The sequence below is a fragment of the Falco rusticolus genome, chromosome 1 (assembly GCF_015220075.1).
Source record: "Falco rusticolus isolate bFalRus1 chromosome 1, bFalRus1.pri, whole genome shotgun sequence".
Classification (NCBI taxonomy): Eukaryota; Metazoa; Chordata; class Aves; order Falconiformes; family Falconidae; genus Falco; species Falco rusticolus.
The window spans coordinates 59,348,863-59,370,031 of NC_051187.1; the positions used below are offsets into that span (position 1 = coordinate 59,348,863).

Genomic DNA, 21,169 nt, shown 5'->3' on the forward strand with positions numbered 1-21,169 from the left:
GAGGAAGGTGGAGCACTTGAGACATTGGGACAGATTGTGCAATTAACCAGATATCAAAATGACACTGAAGATGTACCCAGATTTCCAGTATTGAAAACAGTCCAATTATCTAGTCATCATTAGTAGCTTCAGCTACTAATTGCAGTAAAATTACTTTCTACTCACATTCTTTATAACCAAATGGACAAAACCCTCACTTCAGATAATGGGAATAATCTTTCATCTGTAATTGTAAAACTTGTTTTAAAAAAACAGGAGTTTGAAATAAAAAATACAATTTTTAAAATGTCAGATGTGTCTGTCTTAGTGAGGTTTTAATGGGTTTATAGTTTTGTGTGCTCATGTGTAGTTTTAAACTTACAGATGTTTCTACTTAAAGATGTTGATAAAGGTGACTCTGGCATCCTGTGATGTAGAGACTGATATCTTGTATTGGTAATTTAATCTGCCTTTATTTGTGGTGTGTGCTTTTCAAACCAAAGCTGGATACTACATTAGATGGTTTGACATGCAACCTTTTGAGTTAGGTGCTCCTAAACCAGTTACTAAATTACACCTGCTCAGTTAGTTTATTCCACATATTTTAGTAGAACAAATGTGCAGACTCTTCAGAGGAAGCATCTTTTCTTGCCATCTTAAGTGGCGTAACTGCTTAAAGCAATAAGCCTTGACAGATATAGGTTTTTGGTGTATTTTTTGAGTTTGCTCTTTCAGATTTCAAAAAAGTGAGTTGAAAGTCTGCCACAGTTCACGTAGCTGCTAATGACTTGCTAACTCAAAATCATTTTCCTTTAAAGGAGAATAAACTACAGAGCTCTATGAAGCAGCTCCCACTTTTTCAAGAAAATGGTGAATCAGCAGCATAGCTACATTCGGAGTCTTGAGGAGAGTATATATATTTTTTAAGCTTCCTTATGCTTTCTCCCAAAGTGCCTTTCTGTCTTTTGACCCAGCAGTCCAAGTTACTGTTGTTTATTTTTTAGTTTCTTCCTCTTCTGCTCAGCTTTCTGGGTTGTCAATTATAAAAATATGTTTTTAATTTTATCAGAAAGCAATTTTAGACAGTATGTTCATTGCAAAGCAGTTTTAATAATGAATTCGTTAACAGAATCCCATAAGCAAGTTAATCATAGACTATCTGGGTGTTATTTGGAGAGCAATGACTTTTCAGAATTTGAAGACAAGAAAAGGGATACATGAATTTTATAATCATTGTAAGTATAAGGGGGAAATGAAAAATTAATTATTATAGCAGTTGCTGTTTAGTTTGCAAGTGGCCCAGTGCTGTGCATTTGTATTTGCCAAGGGCTGGGAATAACACCATAGTCATTGAGCATGACCTAAGCAGTAGGGTGTGGTAATTTTAAGAAAGGAGGTTATCTAAGGAAATGCATTTTTCATTCTCTAGAAAACAAAAAATAGGGTTTGGGAAAAGAACTTGAGGAAGAACTTTCAGATTTACCATTGATCAGTTGGCAGTGAAAAAAAACAGCCTGGACATAGTTAACATTCAGCAAACAACTACTCAACTGGCCCTTGATGGACCTGTATGTAATTAACCTCTAGTGTTACAGAGCCAGTTTTGGTGACAGCAGAGGTCAAGTTCTCAGATATCAACATCTCTTAAAATTGATGTAAGTTTCAGGCACTAAACAGAAATGAAGTGCCTTGTAAGATACTCAATAGTTTCATAAAAATGTTTGTTTTCATAAAAGCATAACACAAAACACAGAAGACAAAAATAGCTGCCCTGTGGCACTTTATCTTGGTCACTGTATGGAGGATTTGTGAAGAATACCTACATTTTTGTATATTGACATATTGGTTTGACTACAGCTTTTCATTTTCCGTAGGCATATTCAGACACTCAGAAGCATCAATTTGGTGCTTACCATTGCTCACTATTTGTTTAAATATTAACCTCTTAAAAATACTCAAAGTACAACAAATGTGAGGCATACAGTCCTGGCATGGAGACCTCTTTTGATAATGGAAACAATGAATTTTTCTATTACTTCTGTGTATATTTGCAAATTGCTTCAAATATTGTATTTTGTGTGTGTAATGCTTGGTTTATTCTCTTTCTGCTGATGGACAGCGACCTCAAAAATAGTGACAGAAAACAAGAAGCAGCCAGTTGTTTGTTAGAGTAAGTACAGAGTCCATTGGCACTACTAGCAGATACACCTTTAATACATGTGACATTTTCTCTTCATTTCAGGTCCTGTGCAGAATTGGATGCAGTTTCCCTCTGGCTATGGCTCACATCCTCCCAACTACAGTGCACCCTCAGGACACTATTCCCAAGTGCCCAATAAAGCTGCTGCTTCACATCTGGATAATCAGTACAGAGCCAGTTACTACCGTACTTACTATTCATCACCAGCACAAAATGTGATGACACCTTCTGTGGGTACCAGTGTGTTGAATACACAGGAATCACAGCAGTTGTACAACAAAACTCCTCATACAGTGGGGTCAGCTGAAGGACCTGTTCAAGGAGCAATATCATCTGCATCCTACTTGCATACGAGTGCTCAGCAGTCATACTCAGCATTTGGTAATCACTACAGCACTTCTGTCAGTTCTTCAGTTGCATCTCAGGGATTTCCCCTTAATTCTGATCACTACGCCATGCCTGTGGTTTCCAGTGCCGTGTATCCTAATGTTTCCTATCCTCCTGCGGCTCCTGGCAGTGTGTATGGGCAGGCATTTACCTCTCAGAGTCTACCTGTCGTTGGACAAGTGAAAGAGACAAACAAGTTTTCTAGCCAGAGTACATCAGTACCTCATTCACTTCAACAGCATGTTCCTGTGGGATATAACACAACATTATCAACTACTTCATCTGCTCAGTCTGTTCAAGACAACCTCTGCAGCAATCTCACTAGATCGGTTGCTAAAGTAAACAACCAAATAAACACAGGTATGGTAGTATTTGAAGGATAGTGAACTTCCAGATGCGTCTGGGAAACATCAGAAATCATGTGCTTTTGTTGGCTTGTACTTGTTCACTACGTGACATTGTATGTTGTAATTTTGAATTTGGTCCTTGCTCCTTTTTGAGGTTTTTCTCATTGGTTACCAAGTCCTCACAATAGCAGCAAATGGTATCACTGACATGTTTCTCTTTGAGAGATACAGAAAAAGACACTATTTGGGGGGTGGTTTGAGTTTATTGGGTTTTTTTTTTAATGTGAGTGGCCTTGGAAGGGATTTTTTTTTCATGCAGGTTTGAAGGAATGTGTAATTTCTGAAATGCCTGTTAATCACAAAGATACTTTTTTCCTTTCTTGGCTAGAGGATTTTTTTAAGTCAAGATCTAAGTTGATTCTTTAAATTTTACCTAAGTGAACATGCATGCACTCTTCAGAAAGTTCAGAAAAAGTGGAACCTGGCATGAGTTTGGAGGAAATTGTGGTTTTGTTTAATATTTTTTATAAGCATTTGAATGAGAGCAGGTTCAGTGGTTTTAACTGATTTTTATAGCAACAACTTGATGTTTAGTATGGATGTAGCTGTAGAGACTGAAGTTGTGAAGGTGCCAGTTGAGGGCAAGTATGCTTAGTCCTTGCTGGTAGTTGCAGCTTCTGGTTCATGGGAAAACTGAGTAAAAGCTTATAGGGTAGGCAGTACTTGTTAAGAATGAAAGAGGTTAGAGATGTGGGAGTGCTTCCACATTGAAACATCTTGCTGTCCCTCTGAGAGAGCAATAGTCCGTACAGAAAAATTCTAATTTTCTTTCTATAATGGTAATTTTCTAACTTCATGCAGTTTTGACTTGTAAGCTGTGCAAGACTAATGGTTTTCTCTTCTGCTGAGAGAGAGATTAGAGAATTACATAATGTTTCCTTTTTTATGCCAGATATTTCAGATTATAGTTTAGCATTGGAATTGTTTTAGGAGTCCTTGTAGCCGAGGTTTTGTAAGACTAATGATTTACTGATGATAAAGCTTTGTCTGGGAAAAAATGCTACGCCTAAATCAAGCTCATGCAATCCATACCAAGGTTGAAATTGGTTTCAGTACTGCTTTTTCTCCCCTTAAGAGTAGGATGTAGAGTGTCATCATTCAGCTCAGTTTTAGTACTTTGAATATTAGTAGATTTGAATTCTGTTTATAAGGTGCTCAGTGAGATTTTTCTGTAATATTTCAAAACCATGAAGCAAAACACTATTTAAAAAAGAAAAAGTAGGGGAGCTCTTTAAAAAGCTTTTGAAGTTAATGGCATTTCATTGTTGAGCATAAAAATGAATTCTTTCAAGGACTAAAGGTTTAAAATTCTGGCCAAAAAAATTGATTCTGCTGAGTGCAGACTCTACAGCTGAACTTGACAGAATGCAGGTATCATTCCAGAATAGTAAGATTCACAGTAGTGTGAAAATAACTCATTGTTTGTTCAGACTGTTAGTGTTTTATTTACAGACGTTTTAATTTAAATGCCTGTTAATTTTACTTCTTTGGAGGTGTCTTGAAATCTATGATTTGTGCATTATGGTAGTTTTTTTTAAGGAAAAGCTGTTTTAAAGGTAAAACGGTGGAGCTGACCAAACCATGAAGAGCAATATGAGGATAGTCTTATTTCTAAACCATTCAGTGGTGGTCTTGAGGGAGTGATCGAGTTAATACATGTCCTCAAGAAAAAGTAATAAAGTTGTAATATCACATTTGAATTTCAAAGAGCTCTTGACAGAACTGGCTGTGGTAGTGGTGTGTAACAGGTGTATACTTTGCAGTTACAAAAATAATCACTGATCCACTGTTTCTGTTAGACTTGATTAATATTGCAGTACTTGGTTTGTTTGCCAGACTGTAGGCATAACTACTTAAACCGCATTCAGATTCTTTCTGAGCTTGTAAAGCTGCGGAAATAAGCACCCCCGTGCTTCATTGCACAGTGGACTGGATTGTGGAACTGATTTATCTGGAGATGTAACTTTTTTTCTCTTTCATCTGAATCCTGGTTCAACCTCAGCACACAAATACATGATTTTGTATTTACTGACGGGGAAAGAGCAAATAAAGATAGCAACCAGTAGCTAGGCTGAAGGAGAAGCTGGGCTGTTTTATTACAAAATTCTGAAGACATACCATTTTTTAAGTCTGGGGCTAAACAGACTGTCTCCAACAATATCAGACATTTTTTTTTTCTTTTTTTTTTTAGGCTAGAACTCAACATCTTTGGCTAAGATTATTTAAAATTAGATTACTACAACACCTGGCTAATAAAATAATAATATATGTAATTAAAAATATATTATAAATATACAATGAGTATAACTAATAAAATAATAATAGATTGTTTGGTCCTGGCATAATTTATTAACTTTTTGGGACACTGATACGCTTTCTGAATTTCCCAGTGCAGTCTTACTGCAAATTTACTGAAAATTGTTTACCAGTTGTTTCATGTCCTTGGAAAGTTTCTGAGTACAACACAAAAGGAATTTAAGGAAATGAGTGATTTATAAGAAGGAATTTTTCTGAATATTTCATCCTCTCTGCTGTTCTGCAGGAAGGAAAAAATGATTGAAAACAGTTGCAGTTTGTTCTGTGTAGAGATTTTTTGCAAAATTGCTTGGAAAATTTTAAGATACACTGAAATTCCTAAGCGTGTTTTCTGGGACTGTTCATGTAAAGAAATTTTGATACAGTATCCTACTATTAGTCATTGTGCTAGTAAGACAGTTTGCAGTCATTGCTGCTGTGCTGTGAAAGAAGACCCCTTACAATCCTTAAAATATAAATAAGCAAATCTTAAAAAGACTGTCACGATGCTGTTGTATTGTATTTTCCAGCAGCAGTTTTGTGCAGTCAGTGAACACTGAAAGCTCTCTGATGAAAAACAAACATTCTTTATGTGAAAGAATGACATTTTTTTAATAAAATCTGTATGTTTAAACAGGACTTGCTCAGGAAACTTAGGCTGGCCTAAGCCTTTCAGAAGTTTGGTGATGTATGAATTGTTTTCTGCTTGAACCAGAAGAGTTCTAAGCATTGGAGTTACAAATTGATTTCTTTAAAAATCCAATTGTGTAGGCCTTGGAAAGCCCCCAAAATTTTGCATCTATTATGATCAAACTCCTGAGCTGCTGTACGTCTCGTACTAAGGACTTAGAACTGCAACACAACCTTTTTCTAAAAGTTTGGCAGCCACTGTCTGAAATCACTGAAGTATTTTCAGTGAAGCTTGCTGAGATTTCACTAGAAAAAGAAAAATTTATTTTAAGAGGAATCTGTTTCTGGAAGTTGACTTGTGTTGATGAATAGCAGCCAGTGAGATTGATTTTGTTTGCTTTAGGAAGTATAAACAAAGTATAAATAAATAAAGGAATATTTGATATTTTTCTGCTTGCTGGTTTAAACTACTTTCATCTAGCAAAAATGCCATCTTCTAGTTTTAAATTCTGTATTTCATTGGAACAGTGTTGGTATAAACCTGTGCAGAAATGGTGTTGTGCTGTGTAAATAACTCACTTGTTATTATTTAGGCTTTTTGTCTTTCTAGGTCAACGGCTTTCCTTAATGTTTTTTCTAGGTTATTTCAGCTGAAACTGGTGCACTCTGATTTTTCTTGGTGCTTTCCAGTCAGTGTGGGTATCAGCAAGGATGCCCAAATTTTACTGGACTTATCCCTGAGGAGAGGGAGATAGAGAACTCCTGTTGCAGGTAGATGGTATGGGTTTCGTTGCTTCCTGGATCTTGTCTACTGTCCTGTAATTGTAGGCAGCCTGCTTGAGCAGGAGACGCTTTAATTTCTTTATCTCATGCACATACTTCCCCTTATGTCAGATCTATCTAAAGTCCTTGCTGCCCCAGTTCCATAGGAATGTAGGCTCTAATCCTGTAAATCTGCTAATATAGGTGTGGCTGGAAACAGGGGAGGGACTGCAGACAAGATACAGGAAGTTGGGGAGATAAGATGTTGAAGAGGAAGCTGCAGAGAGGTGGTAAACCTCTCGGCAGAAACTACATGTTGTGATGGGGGGGCAAGGGGGCAGGAGGACAGGAAATCAAGACTGTAGCTGTAGCAACTCAAAAGGGGTGGTTCTTGAACTCTCCTGAAAATCTGTGAAGGTACTGTGGTGATACACTTCTTAACAGCTTCCTGTAGGTCTCAAGTTGGAAATAAAAAAACCTGTAAGTGATAGTGTATAGGAAAAATTAATGAATCACACTGCCTCATTTGCACAGCTCTGTGGATTCTTTCTGTAACATACCTTTTAGCTTAGGTCTTTATTAGTACATGGTTTTTGTAACCAAGTGGTGTACCTGGTCATTTTTAGTGCAAAAGGCATTCATGGTTGAAAGGCATGAGGGAAAACTTCAGTGCACATTAAATGTGAGAGGAGTGGGAGGTAAAAACCAGAAAATACTGTGTCATTGAGTTTGGGTTGTGTAATTTACTGCAGCCTGACAAAGCTGCTGGCTTCTCGTGGTATCTGTTGGTGGGAACGTTGTATGGCCTGATTGGGTTTGTCCTGGATAAGCTGATGGGGAACTTGTACTCTAAACTCGTGTTCAGTCCAGCTGTGTCTTGAGCTGAAATAGAGCTGAAATACACCATCCTAAATTCATCAGTACTTACATGACAGGGTACCATCCTCTTATTGGCCAGAGATAAAAAAAAAAAAAGATGGTATAATTACCACAACCATAGATTGTCTCATGTGATGACAGTTACTAACTCTGTAGTTTTTAAATCAACTTTGTCCAAATGTTTCCTTTGATCTTGGTTACTTACAGCTTTTGAAAACTTTCCATACTCACCAAATAGTTTAACATGAAGTTTTGCCAGTTGGATTTTTGTATTAAATATGGGGGGGTTATGTTATTTACTAGTTTTGTTATGTTTTTCTTCAGAGTCTAAAAATGTTTTCTTACAATACATGTAAAGGATCCATGTAATTTTGTAGGGTATTTTAGATTATTTTTGTTTGGGAATACACAGTAGTACTTGGCAGGAAGGTATTTAATCTTCAGCTAATCTGACCTTAAATTGGTTTTGGCTTTGAACATGTGACACTGTGACATTATAGCATTTAGCATGCTCTACAGCAGTACTTGGTGCTGTAAGCATTGCTGTATTGACTTGAAGTGTGGAAAATACCATAACCCCATAAACAACTCTGCTACAAAACCTGGGTAAGCACGCTAATGTAACAAAGAACTTGCCTTGTTGTCTTGCATACCTTGCTTGAGGAAGCTTTTTAGCTACCCTAGCAAGATTTCTGCTGACAGGTGCTGATACTTCTGTGGGGAGTCTACAAGACATAATGTGTAGAACCAGAGGTTATAGCAAGTGCATTTCAATAGAAAGTACTGTGTATGTGTACTTTGGAGAAATAAAAATTTTGGTAACACGTGAAAAAGCCATATGTATGCTCAACATTATATTTGAAAACTGCATAATAAAAAGTTCCATGAAGGTGGTGACAATGTATACTGTCAATTTTGATGGTAAACTAGAAAAACAGAAGGATCATTTTAAGCCACCTTTTCTTCTTTTCCCCTTCTAAAGGAAGCCTCAGCTTCCCCCTAAAGTCCTTCAGATATCAGCTCCATTATTTAAATAAAAGTCAGGGACTGGATAAACTGCACTGCTATAAAACAAAGTTAATATTACATGTGCATCCTTTAATGAATTCTGTAGCTTAAATGAGTGCTCTACAAACAGTAAATTTTGTTCTTCTTATTTTCTATGTGTTTACTGACTAATATTGGTCAAACTATTTCTATTATTTTTAACAGCTTGCTCTGTTAGGTTTTTTTTAGAAAGAATCCTAGCACAATGACGATTTATAAATTGAAAAATGTGTAAATTTTTCTATTTATAAACACAGACCAACCCTCTTAAAGCTAACTTAATTGAGGTTTTATTGTCCTTCTCTGTGGACTGGGTTAAATCTCTCAAAGCACTAATCTAACTTTTTAAAGAAGATCATATCTATTCCAGATGTTTAAAACACATCAGAAGTTCTGTGGAATACGCAGGATTGATTGAAACAAGTTGCTTGGAATGTGGGTCTCACAACAGAGTACCAAAATTGCAAATTGCCAGCCCTGTGAGGGAGGCAGAATACTGGTTTGCTACACAGCTGACTCTCGGGTTTCCTGTGTGTAGGAGGAATATTGAGAGGGAGCTATCCCACATGGACTGTTCCTCTTAACTGGGAAGAGGAACCTGTGAAAGTATGGATGTGCAGGGATGGATCAAAAATAGATCAGTTTAGCTTCTGCTTGATCTTAACTTTACTACATCATGCTTTCCATTTTGTTGTTAGTTGTCAGAGCAATTTGTTCATTTTAATGGAGTTTTAATATTATAGGTGTTTTTTTATAAAAATCTTCCAACTTTTCCATGTATACTTGTTTGAAGACATGTCTCTGAAGTACTGTATTGTTTTTGTAGCTATTGTGAAAACAAATGTGATTGCTTGCATTGTGTAATTGTGTGTGCAAATACAAAGTGTTCCTGCTTTCTGCTTTTGTTTTTAGGTGGCATTGATTCTTCACAGCCTGTGCACTCTGAGAGCCAGAGTGTTTCATTTACCAAGCCTGGGGCTGGAACATCTGCTTCCTCTGCTGTGATCTCCTCAGTAAGGACACCTGCTCCAAGCCTTTCTTCACAGCCGCGATCTTCACCCTCTGTTCCACAGTCACCAGAGCTGGCCCTTCAGGAAGGTACTAAAAGAGAATGGGATGAAGTTACAATACAGGCTTCTGCCCTGTTCCACATGCGTACATGAATGCTGGAAGCTTTATTGCTGTTGCGTTTGTCTGACTAAAGACTGTCTCTTGCATCTCATCAGGCTCCCTTAGCATTCTTGTTTTATACCACCTGGTTCTAGCTTCTCTTAGCTCTTCTGTTTGATTTCCTTTGGCCATATGTCATCTTTTGCTTGTTTGTTTTGTTAGCAGTCTTACATGTCTGTTCCTCAAAAAGCCCTTCTTCCTAGTTCCCTTTAGTCTTCTAAAAAGCTGCTCATTTTTAATATCTTGGAAGGACGACTGTTGTGGTTTAATCTGGCAGGCAGCTAAATGCCACACAGCTGCTCGCTCACTATTGTGATCGGTCTGTATTGAAAAGTCAGGTGTAAATGAAACTTGCACTGGGAAACAGAGCAAGTTTGAGTATTAAATTCAAACTGATAGAATTGTTTTCTTACTCCCTAGCTGTAAGCTCCTGTGGAAAGCTGCTACAAGAGTCCTTGTGGGAGAACAGAGGCGTTCTTCTATAAGCTCCTTCTTTATTCTGATGTTGGTAGCCTCCTGACAAAGAATCAGTGGGTCTTGAGCCTTCTTTGGCCATGCTAATTCTACCCTGATGTTTTGACCTGCCTCTTGACTGTTAAATGTTGCTGTATCTAGTATTCCAAATGTAATTTACTGCATTGATTATTTTTTTTGACTGTGTTTTCTCTTGGTAATTTCAGAATTTAAAATTCTTACAGAGAAAGAACTCAGTGCGTGAGGTGGAAGTAGGTGTTAATTTTGTCCAGAAAATGTGACATGTTTGGTGTTCAAAATAATTGTAGAAAGCATGGGTTATGACTGTCACAGCATGTCTTTTTGTTCTTAAATTCCAAAATCCTCTGACATAAATGTCTAAATTTCCCCTTTTTCTCCATTTTGTCCTTTTTCTGGTGAAGTGGAAAATATAAAGAAGTAACTTGTTTGTGAATCAACTCTGTAGATCTTACAGGCAAAAAGATAATTCTTCATTGCTATAAATGCTATAAACCATGCTATGCATGGTCTACCATTTTAAGGAAAATGATAAATCAGTTTATGAAACTGTGCTTGGTTCTTGCACAGTTTTATAGTTGACTTTGGTACTGGTTAGAATTTGTACTGTAGATGTGCTTGCTAGAAAGAAACCTATTGCTTCATCTGACAAAGAAATTGCATAACCGTGTTTCTAATGAGAAAAAGGATTTTAGCTGTTGAACTGTGCTTGCCTTGATATGCAATATATATGTTCTTGCAGTGATTCCTGTATAATGTGTGAACATTTGGTGCATTAAATAGAAACCACTGCAGTTGCTGCTGAACTCTTCTCTAAATTCAAATACTTCCATATAAGTGAACATTAATGCAATACGTAGCTGAATGAGCACACTTTAAAACCAGCAATATACCTATGTCAGGAATATAAAGATGTTAGGAGTTTGCATTGATTTAGTTGTATTTATGTTGATATAATCAATAATAAATCCATGTACATGTCATCACAATTTCTATGTTTAGATGGTATTTTTATGAGCATTAGAAGACTTGAAATTCTTCATGTAGTTTCATTTGAGTCTGAAATACATAATGTATGCTTGCAATAACTTTTTATCACCAACTAAGTGTGATAAATTTATTTGTAGAAATTAACCTACTGAAAAAATAGAATACATCTACTGAATATTTGTCTGAGTTGTTAGAATTCAAAGTGTGTTTCCCATATAGAGATCAAATGCCCTTATTTTCTTATTATAGAGTAGCGTGTCTACGTGAAAGCATTCTGGAAAACCAGTTGGACTTAATTTTTAAGTGGATTTCATTGTTTTAAGCTCCTGTATGGCATTCCTGTACAGAATTAAATACTATAATTGTTTACTGGGCTAAGTTCTAACAGGACCAAAAAACCTAGGTATTAAAGCCTATTAATCTTACATAGGCATCTATTACACAATAATGCAGATAAACAATAATTTACCTGAAAATGGCATCCTAGAGATGACTTTGAGAATGTGTGTCCTGTCTGAATGTTACTTGTGGACTCCCTTAGGTTTTATGTCGATGAGAGGAACTGATGGGTAAATGAAAATAACTTAAAGCAAAGAGCTTAAGAATTGAGAAAAGGAGGGTTCGTTTTGTGAGAACTGCTATTTTGTATTAAGATCTTAATGCTGTAAAATTTGTTGAAAATATGAGGGTTATGGATAGAGAGCCAGTTGAAGAACTTCAGAATGTTTCTGCATGTGGTTAATTTTCATTTTTTGGTGGGGCCTCCATTATGAAACTTAAGCCACATAAAATGTATGCTTTACGTTTTAAAGTCTTTCATGGTATGGGTAGTTGTACTTAAAATACCTAAATAGTTGGTTTATTTCATAGGCAAATGAGTTCTTAACTTTTTGTGTCCTCCTGCCTACATTTCCAGATGTCTGTAACAGATAATTGGATAAAGCCTTAAAATGGGATATTATTACATCACAGGTATGCTGGTGGCAAGGGTTAGAAATTTCCAGTCCAAGAAGCCTGTGCTGATTTAAATTATGTGGTTGCATTTTAAGCCAGACCTATGAAGTAATCTCACTCAAAATAAGAATAATTTCAAAACCGCTTTTATGGTTTTAAGAGTGAGATATTTTAACATTATTATCAACTCTGTAAAAGATACTAAGCAGAACTGGGTTGTCACAACAGAAATCATGATTAGGCACATGGTGGCACTTGGAACTGTTGTCTTCAGCCACTCACTTCTGCCCATCAGTTGCTTTTTCCCCTATGCTAGGTATTGCTGGTCAGTGAACCAAAATAGGAGGCTTCTCCACCCAAGAATGACTTGGTAAACTAGGTTATTTTTCAGCCACATCAGTTCTCAGATATTTTGTAGCCCGACAGTTGTGCTAGCACAGCGCTGGAGTGGCCTAAAGGTAGGAATTTGTAGTACTGCTGTCAATGAAAATAAAAAACATCTATGCAAACTCATAAGGCTGGTAAGTCAATCCAGCCCTGCCTCCAGAGGATTCGTGGTGACATAGGTTATGATTCCTAAACTTCTGTGTCACTAATATATTTTTTAATCTCTGTATATTCTTTCTGAGTACATGTATCCTTTATGTATGTGACCAGTGACTGGAAAAGGGGGAGTTTTAGCAGAAGTTTGTTATTCTAAAGAACATTCCAAAGACTCCGAAGTAGTGTTAGTAGAATGACTAATTCAGTCTTTTTCTCTCATCTGCCCATACTTGGAATTTTTGCATTGGCATGCCCTTTCCCAGGTACATTTACTTTCTTTCTTCTTATCTGTGTTATTTGTTAGAGGTATTTATTAGAGGTTTGTCTTTGCGCACTCACACTGTGCCCATCTTCTTTTACTTTGGCTCTCAGTGTTACAGTGCATCTATTCTTGTCATCCTTTCCCCCCCCCTTCTACTTGCATGCTAATTATTTTGGGTTTTCTCCTTCCAGTAACACAGTTGTTCTGTCTTACTCTTGGTAGCTCTCCTAGGCCTGAGAAAAGACGTAGTCTCCTTGGCTGTAGTCTGGTTTTGCACAGAGTGGTTTTCTTGTATCCTCCTTATCAAGTACATCCAGTAGCCTTCATAAAAGATGGGACTATGAATCCCTTGAGGTAGTCCTGTATTTTAGCAGTATAGAGAAACTGAGGCAATGCAATGTACCTCAGTTGCACTTGGGTTGATTTTTGCCGTTGTCATTGTGACTACCTGTATTGTGGAGAAACTTAATTGGAATTGTATGAGTATTAATGCACTAGATAAAGTGAAATAATGTCTGTCCTTGCACTAACCTCTGTATGAAAGTTCAGCTTCTCAATAATGTTGTGATACGGTTTTGCTCTGTTTTCTTTTTACTTCCACTATTTGAATAGATGCTCTTCACCTTGATTTCGTTGGTTTTTCTTAAGTGAAATTGAAGTGGTCCTCCTAGGTTCATTTGCTAACCCTTTTTTAAAAAGCCATGAAACTAACAGCATTTTTAGTCCTTAGTTAAATGTAACTACATCAATCTTTATTTTACTTGAAGTTGTGAATGGGGGCGATTATTGATTACCATGATAGTTTCAGATACGTGTAACATAAACACTATAGTGCTTTACAGTGTTAAATAAAGAGCACTACCTGATGGTGCCATAGTGCTCTACAGGGAAAAAATTCCAAATTCTGAAGAGTTTTGAAGAATTAGGATATTTTCACACTAAGAAAAACAGTCATCAGATGCATTTACATAGGATGTTTCTGCCTGACTACAAGCATACTTAAAATCCTTGCTAACCCTGCCCCCGTGACAAGAGAAACTTAGATTTCTTGGAGGAGCTGAAATTGCATCTATCATGAGTAACATAGGAAACTAATTATAAGCCATTGCTGCGTGCTTTACTCTATTTTAAAATTGTATATATATGTTTTGCTTTTGGGGTATATTTGTTCACATATGTTTAGAATAGATTTTGTTAAAAAAACCCACCTACTACTAAAAGAACCTCATAGATTACAGTTTGTATGTGGTAATAGTTGAGTTGTTACCAGACCTTAAAAGTTGGACAGTGTATTTAGGTGCTTAAATATGGTCTATGAGACTGAATTTAGGCACTAATTTTAAAAATAAGGCTAACCAAGTTTTCAGGTTTACTAGCTTAAATTTCACGGACTGTGTTGCTGAGGTGTATGTTTGTACTTTGGCATGTTGCAGCAGCATTATATTTCCTTGATTTCTGACAGTGTTTGGAATTCTCATGTGAATTATTCCTTTGTTAAAAGGGGCAGGTGTGCCAAGCAGAACTTGAGTATTAATGTTTTCATAACGCAATTTGAATTTATCTAGGAAGGAGCTAATTTATTTCTATATATTAACTTATGAAAGTATTCTGGTGGATAAACTGATGTATTTTAAATACATATACAGGAAGTCTCTGTGTGTGTGTGTTTAACTTCCTGATATGCGTGTGCATACACACATATACAAAAAATTTCCTGCCAACTTCCGTGTGCTACTAATAACTTGCTAAACTAGCCCACTAAAACCTGCTTCTATTGTATTGCTTATATAGTTCATATATGAACTACAGTTCTGTAGTCCAGGGTTGTAGATTTAACTTTTTGCATGTTGGGATTTTCGCTAGAGTGGCTAATTTCTCTCACTTTTAATGCAATGATTTGTGACTTTCATTTCTCATCTTTCCTGTCTGTCTGACTCTTATGTTTGTGCTTTCCACTTCACAGGCATGCAGTATGGTGGATATGTTAATAATCAAGCTAGCTCTGCACCAGCTCCCTTGTCATCAAGTTCAGATGATGAGGAAGAGGATGAGGAGGATGAGGAAGCAGGTTGGCTTTAGCTTTACACCAGTATCTTGTTCTCTTCCTACTGAAGTTTTGTTCCGTATTTCCATCCTCTGAAACTTTTTTTCCTTTAAGACAAAAATGTCACTCTGACTCATCATGTACCAAGTTAACTATAAAGTTCCCAGCTGTTTTTAGTGTAGTAAACAAAAAGGAGTTCAGTAGTGGTCAGCAAACGGTCTTTTTTTTGTCATTTTAATATCAGATGGTTTATGTATCTAACAGAAATATTCACAACTTGCAAGACCCCCATATTTTTGAGTTTCAGTATGTTTTAAACTCTTAAGTGAAGATAACTAGCTCTAGAACTCAGACTGATGATTTCTTATGTTAAGCAGCTAGATACTGTTTGTATTTTTACATTAAACGATGTTTACCGTATTTCTCATGTTACATATAGGGAACTCTTACAATTAAGTTAGTAAAGTAAAATACTGAAAGATAGTAAGTTGCTTTTTAAGACAGTAAATTAATCTGTGCTGGTTTTTCTCTTTCCAAGGTGTATCTCTATGATTAGGCACATAGGTTCAGTTTTAACCTGTTTGCTTTGTATAGGAACTTAAAAAGTTTGTTTCCTTTTTTTTTTTTTTTAAGAAGCAGTTTATCCTGATTGATTGAAATACTATATTCTTGGTTGCAAGGATTCTGCTTATATTGTCCAAATGGCCTGGGTTTGCAAGTTTGATGTTTCTCACTATCTTAGTTTCTTGGATGGTAGCCCTTTTCTTCTAACTTAAAGAAAAGTCTTTACAGTCTATATATGAGTGGTAAGAGCGTAAAAAGCTTTTTGAGATTAAACATTAGACTTCCAGCCTTGTTGATAGCTGGAAGTAATAGCACATATACCTTGTGCTGAAATACTACAGCTATTTGTGTGTGTTGGCTTTGAGTATTTACTTGGGATAACAAACGTTTGTAACTTTTCCTGTAGGCTTATAATTCATATTGCAGCTAGGCAGAAAAAAATCAGTGCCGTATAATTCTGATTTTTTTGATGAAATAATAAAATCGTTAAGCTAGAATACTGTGAAAGTAGCTTAGTGCACTCTTAGTAATACTGTGAAGAATGAAGCAAAACAATGACGACATCCAGGTCATAACCAAGAACAGTATGATGGGTTCATATTACCAGTTTGAGTAATAGTGATTCAACTGTTATGTTGAATTATTAGAACATTAGAAGAAATTAGTTGCTGTTGTTCTTTTTCCAAGGAGGAAGGCGTTTTCAGCAAAAGACATTTGTCATTGCTCCAGCCAGAGAAGGACAATATTTGGAGGGTGCGGTAATATCAATACAAGTGGTATTATTGCCTCCACTCCAGGGGAGCACAAATATTAGGATACTTTGCATATTCTGTTGCAAATCCTTGCTATTTCAGATTATTGGTTCAGTTTCTTTACTTTCTTACCCTTTTTGTGATAACACATTCTTGATCTTTCAACAGGCTTGAGTGTTAGTATGAAATTATGTATAGTAACTCTTGAATAAACTGTTCTTTCTAAATCTAAGGATACTTCCTAATTTTAGATACCAGGTGTTTGTTTTTTTTAAAGCTCTGATAAATCCAATTAGACTTAACCAGCTAGAAAACAATTCTGCCTTGGGATATAAAATTTGCTTTGGCTATTGTGATGCAGCTGCTGTTTGAACTCCACTTTCTAAAGAGTGGCTAAAAGAGCCAGAGGAGCATTTTGGTTTTGTTGCAGGGCTACCTAATGAATTTTCTGCAGATAATTATCATTGCCTAATCCAGTGCCAAGTTTTCTGTCAAATGATGTGTCACTTTTTTTTTTTATCAGTTGCAACCTTTGTCTCCTTGCTTTGTTCCCTAAACCTACCAGAAACAAAGTTTTCATACTACCTACCATCTTTCTAAAGTTTTCTACTTTGCAAAAGCCTGAAGCCTTTGAGCTATCATTGAATTTATCTTATGCAAAAGAGTGAAAGGGCACTCATGTTCAATGTGTAGGATACCTGATTAATAAGCATCCCGTTTTATGCCCTGTCATGAGGAGTTAATGTAAATCCTAAACAAATTCTGTAGACGGATTTCTAGCTCAGGTGGTGCCAGTGGTTTTATGAAAAATAGGTGTTGGACATCTGGTTGCTTGTGTTAACATAGCTTATCAATTTTTTTGTCACTCTTACCAGTTAGGTCTTTAACTGTTGCCAAAGAGTTCTTGAAAACTCTGAAAGCAAAAGTTACATTGATAAAATAATTGCTTAACTATAAAAGCATGTTACAAGTATTGCTTTTGTCTAAGCAGTGTTTTCTAATATTCTTTAGACTTTTTTTCTTTCTTCCTAATATGTTCTTTCATCTGTTGCTTATAAACTTTGACAGCTGTTGTAGCTCAATTTAAACATAGAAAAACTCTTGTTTAATTTTGTGGAAGTTCTTGTGTGTTTTATCAATGGAGAACCTGTGAGATTTCCCTGACACCTGTGACCAGCGTAGAGTTTGAAGCTACTTTTGGTCTGCAGGAAGCTGTACAACTCATTGCTTTTGAGTCAACTGTTTGTTTTCCAGTGGAGAGTAAACAGGACACATCATAATTCTTGTAGGCACTGGGACTCTGACATTTTTCAAGAATATGTTACAAAATTTGAAAGTTCTTTAGAAGCAAAGACCTTAAGTTGAAGGTATTCAGTAAGTATATGGGATTCTCAGTAATGGTATTCACGTTGTTATTTAAGTTAGACACCTTGTTTGTGTTTCAAAATATCTGAGATTATGCTTTCTGACTAGAACTTTTCTGTATGTCAGAAATGATGCATAAATATTTTTTTCTAGTACAAGTATGACTAAATTGCATTATTTTTACTTACAGCACGATTTTAAAACACTTTCTTTCATATATTTGTCAAATTAGTTGCTCTTAACTTTTCCAGCAGAGCTTGGGAAGTACATATTTCTTTGCAACTCACTGTATCATTAATATCTTCCTGGTGAAAATAGCAAACACATTTTGTATGGAATTTTATTACAGATGGATATAAATTTACGAATACAATTTACTGTGTGTGTGTGTGGGGGGAAGCTCTGCAAAGAGTGACATAGTGGTTAAATCAGAAAGCTTGAACCTTGTCTTGCACATTCACAATTGCTTATATCCTCTTGGTATTTCTTTGAAATATAGAATTAACTTCTGGTCAGACAAAAAATACTTCTTGAAAATTCTGAATCTTGATCTTGTTGACGTAATAAAAGTATATTTTGGCTTTCCTGTAGTAGGACTTACCAAACTTTTAAAAGCTGTGCTCCTCCTTGGGGAACAAAATAATGAATCCTGTTTCCTTCAGTTTCTAGAACAGGAAGAAAGGTAAAATTTGGTAGGAAAAGAAATCATGCAGTTATGTTCTGTTATAAACTTCAGGAAGAAAAAATAGGGGAAATTTACAACAATCTGAAAACTAACATTGTATGAGTTTCACAGTGTTTATATACTTCTAAAAATAAAATTATTCTTAGTGTTGTGGTTTTTTGGAATAGTTTTTCTGTTTCTTAGATGAACACTTTAAAGGCAAAATGATCAAAAATAATCTATACAGTCATGATGTTGCCATGGTATTAATGTGTTCCAGATGTCAGTGGTGTTATGTTTCCATATGCAGGAGTCTCTTTACTTGGAAATCTCAGTTGAAGGGGGATCAAATCTGAATGTGTGACTATTTAAGTTCTTCCTAGAAATTCTTTCAGCCTCACAGTGGGATGTGTGGTCATGGTTGACCCTTCTGAGTAGAACAGTTATCGGTGAATCTCTTTTGAGTCTATTCTGCCACAAAAGTTAGATAGATACATAGATATGTAGATACACATACACAATTGACTTTATTGAATTCTTAAAGGTACTCTTTCCTCTCACTTCATGGCTTGGGGTGTTTTAAGGAGCAGCTGATACATTTAATCCCCTTGGCCCTTTTTCTTTGTAAATGTGTGTGAAATGGCACTGGAAGAAATTTTTTAAAATATATTTTTGTTTCCAGTATTTTACAGTAAGATATTCAAGATATACACATAGGGTGAACTAAAAATGAAGCATTAGGAGTCCCTTCAGTACTAACAACTAATTATGTGTGTGTCCATGTGCTTTTCTACTTCTGGCTAGTTAACTTCTGTTACTTGCTTTTGCATAGTTACTTTTTACAATTTTTGTACTTTTGGTGCAGCCAAAACATTATGACTGAAGCAGAGACCACTTGTCATTGTTCAGTGGAAAATAGAAGCTTTACATTGAAAACAAAAAAACCTTCTGAATTACAGCTGCACAGAAAGGAGGAAAGAATTAAATACTTTTTTGTTTTGCTTGAAGGTGGGGATGGTGCACAATCACTATGAAGAACACTTGTTTACAGTTATGAAGGAAGTCACAATAGAGACTATTTTAAAATTGTACATAGCTTCAGTTGACGTAGTCTAGAAAGAACTTTTAGTTTAATAGAAAAATACTTTATCTGTTTCAAGAAGCAACTTTTTTCATTGTTTTTGTCCTTTTCCCATTGATATCTCTTGCTGTTTGGGCGTGTGTTGCTTTATTTGTTTTTTAATATCGTGTTGATTGTTTATCTTTTCCTTCCTCTCCTCTGTAGTGGTAATAGCTTTGAAGCTGTAGGGCTGAACTGGTGTTCTTTCACAGGATCTTTCTTGACAGTTTCTTAAGAAAGTTTTTAGAAAAAAATCTTAGTCTCTCTATTTCTCAAAAATTTGCCATTCCTAAAGCACCTAACTTAAATAATTTTCCTTCCCCAGCAATTGATAGTTCCTCTACTACGAGCAGTGCCTCTCCTGTTCTGAACAATTATGATGCCCTGGAAGGAGGTGGCTATCCAGGTAAGCAGTTTATCACATGGTAATTATGAATTGTTTGTTTAAAGACTTAAATTCCTACTGTTTATGATTGGTTTTTAAGTTATTTCTGGTGGTGTCTGTTTTTAATTAGCAAGTAGGCGAAATGAAATGTCTATGAAAGGAGTGGGTGCAATCATTAGAGAGCATACCTTGCTTTTTTTAATCAGTTTTCATGGTTTTAACAGTTAAGTTGGAGTAACCATTTAATAAATCTTCCCTGTATCGTAAGTCTTACTTCCCATTGTAATATTGATGGTAGTGCTGGAAGTATGGTCTGTGAAAGCAGGCGTCTTTTTCTAGGTTATACTATATACCTGATTGTGTTGACATTAGTAGCCCGTAATAGTTGATATGCCAATGAAGTTTTGAGACAAGCGATACCAGCTTGCAGAGATGCTTGGATCAGATTATTTTATTCTGTTTTTCATTGTTTAAAGAAAATGGCTGCTATTTTGCTTATTTTTATCTGTAAAAATATCAGGAGTGTCAGGTTTGTTCTAAGTGAGCCTACTAGCAAACTGCCTCAGTCTTGAAATTGGTAGAGTGGTCATGTTGAGAGCAGGTGAAAAAGATGCTCTTCAATGTAGGTATGTTAACCAATATTTTAAATGATAATTGGATTAATCTGGGGGACCTCCCCGTCTAGCTTTTTTGCATTGCTCTGGCCTCTGAGACTTAAAGTAGTTTGCTTAGTTTAATGGATTCCTGTGTAAAGTGCAATCTCCGTTAAATAAAAAGCTGATACTGCTGTCCACATAGGGTCTAGCTCATGCAACAAGGGGTAGCTGAGGTATGGCTGCAGGGTTATGAATTCTGATTTCTCAGCTAATAACCATTTTGGTTCTGCTGAAGGCATATTCCAAAAATAACTTGTTTTCCTCCTGAAACCTAGCCCATGTTTATAAACATTTCTAAAGAGTAGTTTCTTCTCTTTAGAACCGTTAAGTTTTCTAAGAATTTAGGTCTATGTGTTACTTCCAGTTTGGCCTTCAAAAATAGTGGAACTAAACTGTGCTGCAGTGATATACAGGCACGACTAGTAGAGACAGAGCTTTTCTTGAAGTATTACGTTTAGAAAATAGTTCTGTCACCTTAGCCATATGTTTTAACAGTATTCATAAGTGATAGAGGAGAGACTAGGCATGAATGGTCTCTTCTGTGGTTTATGTCAAGTAAAAATCTTGGAATAAAATGTTCTAAGGTTGGGGTTTTTTTTCATTCAGTTGAAATGCTTCTTTT

At 36.0% G+C, this 21,169-nt stretch overlaps 1 protein-coding gene across 4 annotated transcripts in view; it reads left to right on the plus strand.

Moving 5' to 3' along the window:
• SEC24B (SEC24 homolog B, COPII coat complex component) overlaps positions 1-21,169 on the plus strand; it is a 49,809-nt gene that overhangs the window by 3,687 nt on the left and 24,953 nt on the right. For 2 of the 4 annotated variants that reach the window (XM_037380969.1, XM_037380987.1), the window contains exons 2-5: positions 2,222-2,926; positions 9,499-9,684; positions 14,961-15,065; positions 19,832-19,912. In XM_037380969.1, the coding sequence (XP_037236866.1) occupies positions 2,222-2,926; positions 9,499-9,684; positions 14,961-15,065; positions 19,832-19,912 (1,077 nt within the window). Of the gene's footprint in view, positions 1-838; positions 2,150-2,221; positions 2,927-9,498; positions 9,685-14,960; positions 15,066-19,831; positions 19,913-21,169 lie in introns of those variants that run through there. The other 2 variants (XM_037380993.1, XM_037380978.1) reach the window with 2 other exon arrangements.